This window comes from Electrona antarctica, assembly GCF_951216825.1.
Source record: "Electrona antarctica genome assembly, chromosome: 9".
Lineage (NCBI taxonomy): Eukaryota > Metazoa > Chordata > Actinopteri > Myctophiformes > Myctophidae > Electrona > Electrona antarctica.
The window spans coordinates 35131436-35144564 of NC_136790.1; the positions used below are offsets into that span (position 1 = coordinate 35131436).

A 13129-nucleotide genomic window follows, 5' to 3' on the forward strand; every position below is an offset into this window, starting at 1 on the left:
GCAATCACTCCCACAAACTCTGTCTGTCTGTCTGTCTGTCTGTCTGTCTGTCTGTCTGTCTGTCTGTCTGTCTGTCTGTCTGTCTGTCTGTCTGTCTGTCTGTCTGTCTGTCTGTCTGTCTGTCTGTCTGTCTGTCTGTCTGTCTGTCTGTCTGTCTGTCTGTCTGTCTGTCTGTCTGTGCGCAAACTGCGCATGCGTGCGTGTGTGTTACCCAACTGCACCTGCCTCAGTTTATGCCAAGAGGATAGTTATCTTGTGTCCACTTGCCCCCTCTCTCACTCTCCGGAGCAGCCAGCGAGGAGTAGTGGACAAACTGGACAGCAGTGGCGATAGGGCTTATAATACGATCAAAGCCAATCTTCTTCCCTCTGTATTTCAGATAGGAACAGCTCCAGGAACATGGCAGAGTCAGCTAAAGTGGACCCCACCAAGATCGGGGTGGGTCGGGCAATTGCTGTGCTGACCTCAGGAGGTGATGCCCAGGGTAAGTAGACGGTTTCCAGGGTGATGTGTGAGTAGTGATGCCCAGAATAAGTAGAGGGTCTCCAGGGTGATGTGTGTGAGTGAGTGCACTCTCCCACTGTGGGGGACTCTGATTAAGTCTATTTCTATTTAAACATGACTCGGAGAACTTGGAGAACAATTAACAATTAACAACAATTAAGAACAATTAACCCACAGCAGTCAAAAATCAAAGACAAATCTGTCAAAGATAGACAAAGAAGATTAGCTTTTGATGCTTGTAAATGTCAGGTAGCCTGTTTGGGAACATCATGTTGGTGGCCAGCTCCATAATCTCTAAAACATGTAATGTTTCCTATAATGATTAATAGTTATGGAAAGTTTGGATAAGAAGGTGCCAACCATTATAATTGTTTCACTCAGTTTGGTATACCACTTTTTATAAACACTCAGGCACACAACTGTCATGACTATGGCATTGCAGAGCTATATAACGTAAATAAAGAGTAAGCTGAACCTGCTGAAGTCTTGCATCCAGACCCAGGGCAGGTTGAACCACAGAGGCAAGGAGACTTGCCCTGCTCTGACCTTAAAGTTGGTGATGAGTATATCCATACTTGACCTTTTAGAATGTCTACTGACCCCACATGACCTTCCAGTGGGACCGTTGAGTGCTACGTCCGTTGAGCTTCACAGAGCTATGGGACTATGCCCCATAGCTCTGGGAGTGGTGGAAAAGACACGCATTGACATGTTCTGCCTCCTCATTTGCAATTAAATGTTGTCCATTGCATTGTACCTTTCCAGACATCTAGATATCATGTTCTTTGGCTTCCGTCTCCCTTTCCTCTCCATGTGTATCTGTTGTGAGAGGGCAGGGGGGCTAATTTTAGCATGACCTTTCTGTCACATGCATGTCTGTGACATAGTGAGGTGGACTGAAGTGAGCCCCTCTAACCGTCCAATCCCACTTCTCTTTAGGAACTTTCAACTTTGCATCACTCTTTTTGGCATGCAATTATAGAAACTTTAAAACAAAAGTTAAACATTAAACATTTTCTAAAATAGCAGATCAACAAGCTCACAAAGCGTCACATTGTGAATCCGTGATACATTGTGAGGTTGTAGATCAGTTAATTTTGCTATTCGTCATGTGATGAAGTAGCCTGGTTAACCACTCCCCCTTGAATAGATTTATTTTCATTCTGCAAGAGAGAAGTGCAATGTGATTTGATTTCAAGGGGGAGCGGTTTACCAGGCTAGCGATGAAGTACCGTATAAAGGGATTAAATGGTTAACATGGAGTTAGTGAACTTCACTGTTTATCTGTCCAAATGTCTTGTCCTTTAAGCTGATTTGTTATGCTTGCAGATAAATACCTTTATGTCTTTTCTTTCTCATACTGTTCAATCTGTAATACACATACATTCATATAGTTATAATGTATGGTGTGTTATTATTGTCAGGTTGTTTTGATATTATTTCTTAGCCTCATGTAACCAATATTGGAAAAGTACAAAGTTGGGTCAAATATTTATATACGTATCTTTTTCTGAAGTTTATTAAAAACAGTAGTTGGAGGGGGGCGGTGGCACGCTCGGTAGTGCTGTCACCTCACAGCTAGAAGGTCCTGTGTTCGGTTCTTGCTGGGGACGCTGCGGGCGCTGGGGGCGTGTTCCCTCCTCCGCGTCATCAGTGCCCATACCTTAGGCAAAGGGCCTTTCTGTGTGGAGTTTGCATGTTCTCCCTGTGTCCCCTAGGGTAGATACCCTCACAAAAAACATGCAGTAATCCTGGTCTCTAAACTGCCACCCCCTGGACAGCCGGGGCGCCTGATGGAGGGGAATAACGTGTTCCTTCCACGCGCTACGTCTGGCCGGGGAAACTCCCCCGTGCCAGGTGAAAAGAAGCAGCTTGGACTCCTCATGCATAGAAGGAAGCATGAGGTCAGTCCGCTGCCCCCCCAGGTTGGCAGAGGAAGTGTAGCGCCCAGGATTACATTAGAAAATTGGGTGAAACACTGGGTGAAAAAATGGGTTGCAAAATTGTGGGATAAAAATGTTAGTTGGTGTTTTGTTCTCTTTGTCCTAAGATGATTAATTTCATCTGCGGCAAGTCTTTGTTGTTTCTATTGTCACAGACGTGACACGCATTTGAAGTTTCCAGAGCTTACAGTATGTTTATTAGTATGTGTCACCACAGTTATTAAATGCACAACACTCATCATTGTGTCTACAGGAATGAATGCAGCTGTGAGAGCCACAGTCAGAGTAGGAATGTACACCGGAGCCAAAGTGTATTTTGTCCATGAGGTAAACAACAATGGCCATGGTCCTTCTCTACTGGTTTTTTCTATGCTTTTATCTGCACAGAATCGTGCAAACATTGCTCCAACATACTCAGTGTGGCACTATTTATACGACACATGCCTAAGCCAGCACATACAGTATATATATATTTAGACTGGGACTGATATTTACAGTAAGTGTTTTTGTGTGGTGCAGGGATACCAAGGCTTGGTGGATGGAGGAGACAATATCAAATTGGCTACCTGGGAGAGTGTGTCCATGATGCTGCAGCTGGTGAGAACATACAGTACACACACACACACACACATGCACGTATTAATACACACACACACACGCGCGCGCACGTGTGCGCGCCCGCGCGCACACACACACACACACACACACACATACACTTCTTTTCTGACCTTCTCAACGTTTTGAACGTTGTGGTCAAGAGGTCCTAGTCTAACCTTTTCAGAAGACGGGTGGGCCATGTAACTGGAGCAACTCTTTAGCCCCGCCAGTGAAGTTCTGTAGGTCAAGTGGTCATTTAAATGCCAAGGTTCATTAAAGGATTTAACTGACCTTAGACACAGAGGCCGGAGTGTCATATAATCTTACCACGATCCCCACAACCACCCCATCTCCATTCTATGCAACCTTCATGCAGTTAGTTTCTTGCTTGCTCGTTTAGGCTTCTCTACTCCTAGTGTGCTGAATATCGTACAAACATTTGTTATTGGGTCCTGAAAATCATTCCTCCATCCTTTTCATCAGGGTGGCACCGTGATTGGCAGCGCCCGCTGTCAGGACTTCCGGGCTAAGGAAGGACGCACCAAAGCCGCCTGTAACCTGGTAAAGCTGGGAATCACTAACTTGTGTGTGATTGGTGGCGATGGCAGTCTGACAGGTGCCAACCAGTTCCGTACAGAGTGGAGCGAGCTGCTGGCTGACCTGGTGAAAGCTGGTGAGAGTTCCCCGAGTGTTCAGCATTACCCAACAGGCACTGCTCTAAACAAGAGTGACAAGTCGCTTTTCACATCTGACTTCCCTACTGTCACATAGTTATAAAACTGATGCTATAGAGATTCAAGATTCAACTTTACCTCACATGTTCAGGTGTACACGTAAAAACAAAACAAAACAAAAATACATAATGAGATTGCAACAGATTAAAACACAAATCTCTTAAATCCAACACCCTACACTAATGCTCTTTCAGTTGAGTGAATTCCTACTCACCTTGTTGGAACTGGCCACTGCAAGAAATTAATTGGATAACATGGATATTTTAAGTCATCGTGATGAAGGCTGTGTTTGCGTGTGCACCACTGCTCAGGGAAGATCACAGCAGACGAGGCCAAGCGATCATCTCACCTGAACATCGTTGGCATGGTGGGGTCCATCGACAATGACTTCTGTGGCACTGACATGACTATCGGCACAGATTCTGCCCTGCACCGCATCATAGAGGTGGTGGATGCCATCACTACCACCGCACAGAGGTACAAAGACACACTGACAGTTATCTGAGGGACGCCTGACTCCAGTGTGATGTCAAAATGCCTGATCTCAAATTTGTATACTGTATGTGTCTTTCTGCAGTCACCAGAGAACCTTCATCCTGGAGGTGATGGGCAGGCACTGTGGGTGAGCAAACCTGGTCTGTGCACGAAGTTTAGGCGAATACGCGTGCATGCACATCTATGACATCTATGACAGTATGGTTTATTGTCTGCCTACAGTTACTTGGCCCTGGTGACTGCCCTGGCCTGTGGCGCTGACTGGGTGTTCATCCCAGAAATGCCCCCAGAGGATGGATGGGAACAACATCTCTTCAGGAGACTAACAGACGTACATCTCTCTCCCGCCATGCCATCACCCACTGCATGCATTATTATCTCAGTGGTTCTCAAAGTGGGTTCCGGGGAGCCCCAAGGATCCTTGAGGGAGTTCCAGCGGGTCCCCAGCTAAATTTGTTAATATAGCATCAAAATCTGTTTAGCCACCTTATAGCCTATTTCAAAATAGCTGTTCCATAAGCTCACACATCATGTCGCATTGCTATTTTCAAAATAATCTTGAAAAATGTTGAAACATTTCAACAACACAAAACTTCTACTTATTTAATGTATTACTGATTTACTGATTTCCCCCTGCGGGATAATAAACATATCTATCTATCTAATGACCAAATACACATTCATGTGGGTGTCCTTCCCATGAAAAGGTTTGAGAACCACTGATCTATCTCTTTCCATATCCTTCTACTCTCTCCCAGAGAGCATGCTTGCCGATCTTTCATGTTTTTCTCTATCCCACACAGCAAAGAAGCCGCGGCTCCCGTTTGAATGTCATCATTATTGCAGAGGGGGCCATGAACCGCAATGGAACACCTATCACCTGTGACTATGTCAAAGACGTTAGTAATGAGTAATGACAATAATCAGAGGGAGGCATACATACACTAGTCGTGTCATACAGACAAATAATATCGTAATTTCTTATCACCTGTCTTATTTAGATCGTATCTAAAAACCTGGGCTTCGACACTCGGGCTACCATCTTGGGACATGTACAGAGAGGCGGAACCCCCTCTGCATTCGATAGAATTCTGGTAAACATTCACTTTCCCCATATACATATATTTATATATATACACACACACACACACACACACACACACACACACACACGCACACACGCACACACGCACACACGCACATATACCCTTTTACTGTGTGTACCAATTGAGCTTTCTCTCTGTCTCTGTCTGTGTGTCATGTGTTGTTACAAACAATTCCGACTTTATCGTGTGATGTGTGATTCAGGGTAGCAGGATGGGCGTAGAGGCTGTGATGGCTCTGCTAGAGGCCACTCCAGAAACTCCTGCGTGTGTGGTGAGCTTGTCAGGAAACATGGCAATCAGGCTGCCTCTGATGGAGTGTGTCCAAGTGGTGAGTTAAAACACATCTCCAATACACCACCACATTGCATATTAACTATATAGATCTGTCCTAGTAAGAACCATACTTCCGTGTTCACAACCACCTACATTGCTGGGGGACTTGATGGCATACTCTATATTGCTATCGATACCATAACAATTTACAAATTACAATTTAGGCATTCAGTAGATGCTCTTAATCCAGAGCGATTTACAATAAGCAAGAACATAGAAATAGTCATCTATGATCATAAGTAAACTAAGAACCTATCCTTGAAATGGAGAGTTCAAGCCCTCTCTGTATGAGTTTGTGTGACTGCTGTCACAACAGTTTGTCTGAAAGGTAACATGCATACATTTGACATGCAGCAGAGATTGTATCTGTCTGTCTGTCTGTCTGTCTGTCTGTCTGTCTGTCTGTCTGTCTGTCTGTCTGTCTGTCTGTCTGTCTGTCTGTCTGTCTGTCTGTCTGTCTGTCTGTCTGTCTGTCTGTCTGTCTGTCTGTCTGTCTGACTGACTGACTGACTGACTGACTGACTGACTTGACTCACATCCATCCATTTTTCTGTTTGACGTCCCCTATCTCCTTTGATTTCAGACTAAAGACGTGACCACAGCCATGGGAGAAGGGAGATTTGAGGATGCTGTGAAGCTCAGGGGAAAGTGAGGCACACCGTTCAGTTATTGCTTTCGATGTATAGTTATGTGCTGTAGCCAGTTTCATATGTCTGTACATTTCCATTAATGTTGAACTACAGGAGCTTTGAGAACAACTGGAATACATACCAAATGCTGGCCCATTTGCACCCTCCAGAGATAAAGGTAGGGCATTGTGCCTCTTATACAATTGAAGAGGTCTTGAAAGCACATGACATTAGTTGCGACTGCAGGTCGCATTTACTATGAAATCATGCATTTCCCGTCAGTCAGTCAATTGGTTGGTCACCCCAGGCATACCTCGTGACATCACGTGACATCATCAGGGATCCCTGTTGTCATCAATATTAAGGCATGCCCATATATGGAGATCCCTCATATCATCATCCATATATGGAGCTGACCTGTTTTGACATTCCATATGTTGATCCTTCCCCATCCATCCTTCCTCTTCGATGTTTCACCTTTTGACTGATACCTGTCCATTTAGGTCGCATTCACACCAGCATGCTTTACTGCGATTAAAACGAATCCTGCTGCACATTGTTGGAAAGTGCGCTTCGTTTGGCAGGTGTGAAGGCTCAATCGAATCCTAATGCGCACCAAAGAACCGCATTTTACTCCGCCAAAAAACGAGGGTTTCACTTCACTTCAAAACGCAGCAGAGTGCGGATCACTGCAGGTGTGAATGCATAGGGAGTGAATGTACCATTGTGGGATGAAATAGTTGGTATTTGGCACACTAGAAGGAAGGAGAATCGAAGGTATTACGCAGCGAGGCGTAAAGATGTGGACACACGTGGTCTAATGAAGAGATAGAAGCCCTTATTGCAATATGGCCTGACGATCATAGGCTTATGCTGAAGCTATAGGTATACACACACGAACAATGCAGTGTACAGGATATTGCAAGAGAATGGAGGCGATTGGGTTCCATCGCACATTTACACAATGTTGCAGGTTGCATAAAGTGTTTGCGCTCGTAGTACAGACCTGGACCGGGAATCCTGCGCTGATCTGGAGTCAGAAAAGTGGTATGTGTGTGTTTGTGTAGACAGTAGGCTACTCCTATTAACCTACCAGGTTTAATGTATGTAGGCTTTAGTAGGCTAGCTGCTACTTTATAAAACAAGTTGGTGAAGTTGTAGACATCCGTTATTGCGCACGCACGCACGCACGCACGCACGCACGCACGCACGCACGCACGCACGCACGCACGCACGCACGCACGCACGCACGCACACACACACACACACACACACACACACACACACACACACACACACACACGTGTTTATAAATTGAACACATTGATAAAGGTCCCTGCTGAGTCTACCGAATTAGAGGTGTGAATGCGACCTTAAACTCTAGACGGGCCTGCGCCAAAGTTATTAGCAGCCCGTTCTTAACAGGCCCGAAAATGAAGGCCCGGCCCTACCTGGGCCCTCATCAAACCCTTTACACTCAAGACACTGCCCCCGCTGCCACCCTTAGATCTCCATATGGAGCTGACCTGTTCTGACATTCCATATGTTGATCTGACCACATCAAACCCTGTACACTCAAGACACGCTCCATATATGGCCAGTACAGAATTCATTCCATATGTTCATCTGACCCCCCATGCCAAAGCGCCAGCGCTCGCCCAGCAGTCTGCTGTCACCTAGGTGGATGCGTGCGTGCGACCTCACCTACCCTTACATCTCCATATAGACGAATTCAGAAACGGGTCTCATGGTCGCAGCTTACGTATTTCCTGTAGGCGGAGCCGACATAGCTGCGGGGTAAACCCGCACCTCTTCTACTACAGTGAACTGTGGCGTGTTAGTCTGCCTCAAACATTACTCTTTTACCTGCTTTTTACTAACACTAACATTACAAAGATGTCCAGAACATCGGGATGAACCTGTGTAGTTTATGGCTACTCCAACAGTAGTGGCAACATTCCAAAAAACGGAATGTCATAATATCCACCGCGGTGGCTGAGAGCAGAGCCATAGAGTAATGGTTGAGACGAAGCAGTGAAAGGTCCTGAAAGATACATAACGTCAGTCTTGCCCAATACCCAATCTTTCTGTTTTAGGAACACAAGGCTGCTGTACTTTATACCTCATACTAAGCATTTAAAGTATGAGGTATAAAGTACAGCAGCCTTGTGCTTCTCACCATCAGGCGTCTTACTGGTATATACTGTAACATAACATTGATTTATTTGGCTATAATAAAATGTTTAGATTTCAATTAGAGTTAATTAAAACATTTAATTTAACACATTTCTCTGTGTGTGTAATGAATTTTCCTCTGGGTGATACATTTATCTCTATACATCTTTTCCTCTTTCCAGAGTAACATCAACGTTGCTATAGTGAATGTTGGTGCTCCATGTGCTGGGATGAATGCTGCCGTTCGTTCAGCGGTCAGAATAGGCCTTCTTCAGGGTCACCAGATGCTTGGTGTTCATGATGGCTTCGACGGCCTGGCTAATGGAATGGTACATCCTAGCTGTACAAGCTCATGAAACCAATTTGGAGTATTTTATTATGATTAACATTTACGTGAACATGCCTATGAAAAAAGAGTGCTGAAAACAAATGTTTACAGTCTTTTTGTCCTTTCCCAGGTTGAGCCTATCAGCTGGGGTTATGTGGGAGGGTGGACTGGAAAGGGGGGTTCCTTGCTGGGCACTAAGAGGTAATCTATCTCCATATGGACTCATCTGATCACAAGGAATTTATGACACACAGATTATATATGTGTGATTATTTTTGTTCTGTCTGATGAAGGTCCGTGCCAATTGACGTTATGGAGCAGATTAGTCTGAGCATTACGAAGTTTAACATCCATGCTTTGGTCATTATTGGAGGCTTTGAGGTGAGGAGCTACTTTATAATATTACCCTACAATATGAAGTGCAAATGAACACAACATTGCAATTTCTTAACCACTTTAAAACTGGCATCCCTATTTTGGGCATGCCATAGCCTATGTGACATTTATTTAATAGAAATTGCAGATCTACTCACAATGTGTCTCGATGTGATGCGTTGTTGATCAGTATTTCCGCTATTCATCATGAGGTTCTATGGCTTCAAATTGGTTAAACTCATACTTCGTCAAAGATTTCAGTGAAATTGATAGTGAATGTTTTTCATGAAGGTTTTACACTTTGTTTTGTCTTCACCAGGCATTTTTGGGTGGTCTGCAGTTGGTGGAGGCTAGAAATAAGTATGAGGAGCTGTGTATTCCCCTGGTAGTCATTCCTGCGACTGTCTCCAACAATATACCTGGGTCAGACTTCAGCATTGGCGCTGACACTGCGCTTAACACCATAACAACGGTCAGACAGACGCACATGTCGCACACCCAAATGACATTCCATCATAGTAATACACCTCAGTGTTCATTTTGTGTACATCTCTTTTGGTTCATGTCTATGTCAGACATGTGATAGGATCAAGCAGTCTGCTGCTGGAACAAAGAGAAGAGTGTTCCTTGTTGAGACTATGGGAGGATACTGTGGCTACTTGGCTACCATGGCTGGCCTGGCATCTGGAGCTGATGCTGCATACATCTTTGAGGAACCTTTCAACATCCATGACCTGGAGGTCTGAGCTTTTATGTTGATGACATAGAATGACTGCTGGGTGGTTGGTTGGTTGGTTGGTTGGTTGGTTGGTTGGTTGGATGGATGAGTGGATGTATGTTTTCTCAACTTCATATTGTGAGCTGATGGTTGCTTTGTTTGCAGGTGAATGTGGAGCATCTGGTGGAGAAGATGAAGACCAATGTTAAGAGAGGTCTCATTTTGAGGTTTGTGGACATGTCATACAATCCATACTATTTTTTTTTTTTACTGTTCCTTTGTTTATGTAGATTCTACACAACTAAAAAGAGTCACCTGTGCGCCTTGTGGTTCATTTGGGGATTTGAGACAGATGATTATCTGTTATCACATACAGATGGGTTCATTCAACTCATATGATTTCTTCTTTCTTTACAGGAATGAGAGATGCAACGCTAACTACACCACAGACTTCATCTTCAACCTGTACTCAGAAGAGGGCAAGGGTGTGTTTGACTGCAGGAAGAATGTTCTTGGACACATGCAGCAGGTATGCCAAAGAATCGAGATCCCCAGTTTTGTGTTACAATCTTTCAATCTAGTCTCCCTATCGTGACTTGTTGCTATTTGTCATATTACAAAGTCCTTTGAGTTGTTAAATCAGTGTTTGTCAATTCTATACATAGCATAAGACCCAAGTGAATACATTGTCTTCCTTCTTGTTTTACTATAGGGTGGAACACCCACGCCCTTCGACAGGAATTTTGGCACCAAGATGGGCGCTAAGTCTGTCCTATGGCTAACTGACAAACTGAAGGAGTGCTACAGACATGGTGAAATTATAATGTCCCACTTGCGGAATACAGGATGTGTTATAGAAGTGTGGACTGCTGTATCATTGTGTGGCCCCCATGTTGATATGTTACATTCTCTTTATGTACTCTCCAGGTCGTATCTTTGCCAATTCCCCAGATACTGCCTGTGTGTTGGGTATGAAGAAGAGGTCTTTGGTCTTCTCTCCTCTGGAAGAACTCAAAGAGCAAACTGATTTTGAGTAAGAGTTATTCTCTCTGTATGTTGTATGTATGTATGTTACGGGGGGACAGACAGTGTTCCGTTCACCTCCACCATCTGTGCAGTATTTGTTAAATTTCCGTATTTATGTGGACACGCCCACCAGTTCATTATATGCCTGGTTTGCCTGGTGGCACTGGTGATGGGTGGTGATCCACCTGAACTGAAGCAACACCCACAGCTGTTGTTGTATGATAAAGGGGGAGGGGATGATAGTGTGATGTCACTATATCACTGTTTTTGAGTGGTGCGACCACTCCTATAGACAGCTATGCGGGTCCCAGGCTGGCTGGGTCTGTCCGAGCACGAAAATAGCGTCTGTCACTGTCACTGTTGCACAGCCTAACACACACACACACACACACACACACACACACACACACACACACACACACACACACACACACACACACACACACATACATTAAAACAGGATAAGTGCCATGGACGTATAGCCGAGGTGAACTTACCTTTGTCCGGGGTGCCTAAAACGTAGGGCCGAGTTTTGTTTAATCCACGTCTATCGGCGAATCAAAACCATCAAATTAGCATGTTTGTTGCATTTTTAGCTAGCTACAGATCCCGACCACGTAAAAGCGGCCAAAATCCCCGCGTGCACGCGCACAAGCCGTCTTTATATGAATTATGGCTCATAATCTGGTCAAAATGCGATATTCGGGGCTTCATAATCATAAGACCCTAATTTGAGATCGGACGATCATAAACGATTTTCAGACACGCACACACCCGGAGCTGGTAGCTGATCCGTAATGGCCGACTTGATGACTTCTACTTCCGGTAAAAACGGAACTAGAGCAAGAGCTTCTTCTTTCACTTTTTGTTCAATTTGTCTGGCATCCAGCATCCCTACAGGCTGGCGGTCTCCTAGGAGTTAATTGGGGCGGTGGTGGCTCAGGGGTGGCTGGATGGTAACCGCAAGGTTGCCAGTTCAAACCCGGGCTCCCCCAGAGTTAGCGTTGAAGTGTTCTTGAGCAAGACACTGAACCCCTGATTGCTGGTTGGTGCCTTGCATAGTTTCCGCCGTATGAATGTGTGTGTGAATGGGTGAATGTAATGCATAATCTATGTAACGCACCTTGGATAAAGGCGCTATATAAAATGCACCATTTAACTGTATATGATTACAGTACAGTGTACTGTACAGTTTCTGGTGGCGTTTCAGAGTATGGGTCAGACTCCCATTGGCTTAGGTGGCGTTTAAGGGTATGGGGTCAGATTCCCATTGGCTTAATAATAATAATTATTATTATATGACTTTGATGACTGGGTCGCTTACATTTCATGAGCTTTCATTAGTCAGGCTAGGCAAAGTAAGCTTCGGCTTCAGCCTAGACCTTTTCGGTGCACCTCTGATTATTGTAAATACAACTTAAGTATTTAACATGTAACTGTAAAGCACCGAATAAACTATTCATTCACGCACGCACGCACGCACGCACGCATGCACGCACGCACGCACGCACGCACACACAAACACTGTATATATATATATACCCCTAACGCAATCTCCTCTATAGACATCGTATTCCTAAGACACAATGGTGGCTGAAGCTGAGACCCATCCTGAAGATCCTGGCCAAGTACAAAATCAACCTGGACACTGAGGCTGCCACTATGGAACATATCATCAGGAAGAGAGGCCTCATTGAACAGTAGTCTTCCGATGCTACAATCAAAACACTGTCACTGTTCAATAGTCACCTAATGATCAAATATGACATGTAGCATTTGAGTTGGGTTGCGGAAGTGGTTTGTGAGCTTCGGATGGATATTCTATAGTATTGCAGAGCTGTCATATACATGCACAGTGCACACCACAGGTTTAGCTCCTTCCTTTTTCAGCAAGCTGCTCTAAACCGCACTGTTCTGTTTCCTGTTTCTAGAACTTCCCTTTCCACCAACAGCAGACAACTCAGTTGTGTTGTGAAAATCAGTTGTAACCATCTCAATTTACAAATTTATCGCAAATGTTTTCCATTTTCATGGCAAAATAAAAACGTACTTCACTTGTGCTGTCAGTGTTGTTTTTTTCTCTGTCTAATGTAACTGAGCCCACAATGTTGTATGGAGTTATTATGGAAAAGACATTTACAACATGATTAATATTAATGGCCAAGG

The 13129-nt window shown here is 44.4% G+C and overlaps 1 protein-coding gene across 1 annotated transcript; it reads left to right on the plus strand.

Moving 5' to 3' along the window:
- Positions 1–262: 262 nt before the first annotated feature.
- Positions 263–13019, plus strand: pfkmb (phosphofructokinase, muscle b). The gene is made up of 22 exons (XM_079509579.1): positions 263–484; positions 2701–2774; positions 2967–3044; positions 3528–3717; positions 4090–4255; positions 4356–4400; positions 4496–4604; positions 5077–5172; positions 5275–5367; positions 5582–5707; positions 6296–6360; positions 6456–6519; positions 8699–8845; positions 8975–9045; positions 9138–9225; positions 9539–9691; positions 9795–9959; positions 10103–10164; positions 10355–10466; positions 10650–10749; positions 10865–10970; positions 12529–13019. The coding sequence occupies exons 1-22, from the start codon at positions 400–402 to the stop codon at positions 12665–12667; spliced, it is 2334 nt and encodes a 777-aa protein (XP_079365705.1). The 5' UTR covers positions 263–399; the 3' UTR covers positions 12668–13019.
- Positions 13020–13129: the final 110 nt, after the last annotated feature.

Excerpts from the sequence above, each read along its gene's own strand:
- pfkmb (XM_079509579.1), top strand. The coding sequence starts at position 400 with ATGGCAGAGTCAGCTAAAGTGGACCCCACCAAGATCGGGGTGGGTCGG. Across the intron at positions 4,605-5,076 it reads TCTTCAGGAGACTAACAGAC|CAAAGAAGCCGCGGCTCCCG; the intron begins GTACATCTCTCT and ends TATCCCACACAG. Across the intron at positions 10,165-10,354 it reads AAGAGAGGTCTCATTTTGAG|GAATGAGAGATGCAACGCTA; the intron begins GTTTGTGGACAT and ends CTTTCTTTACAG.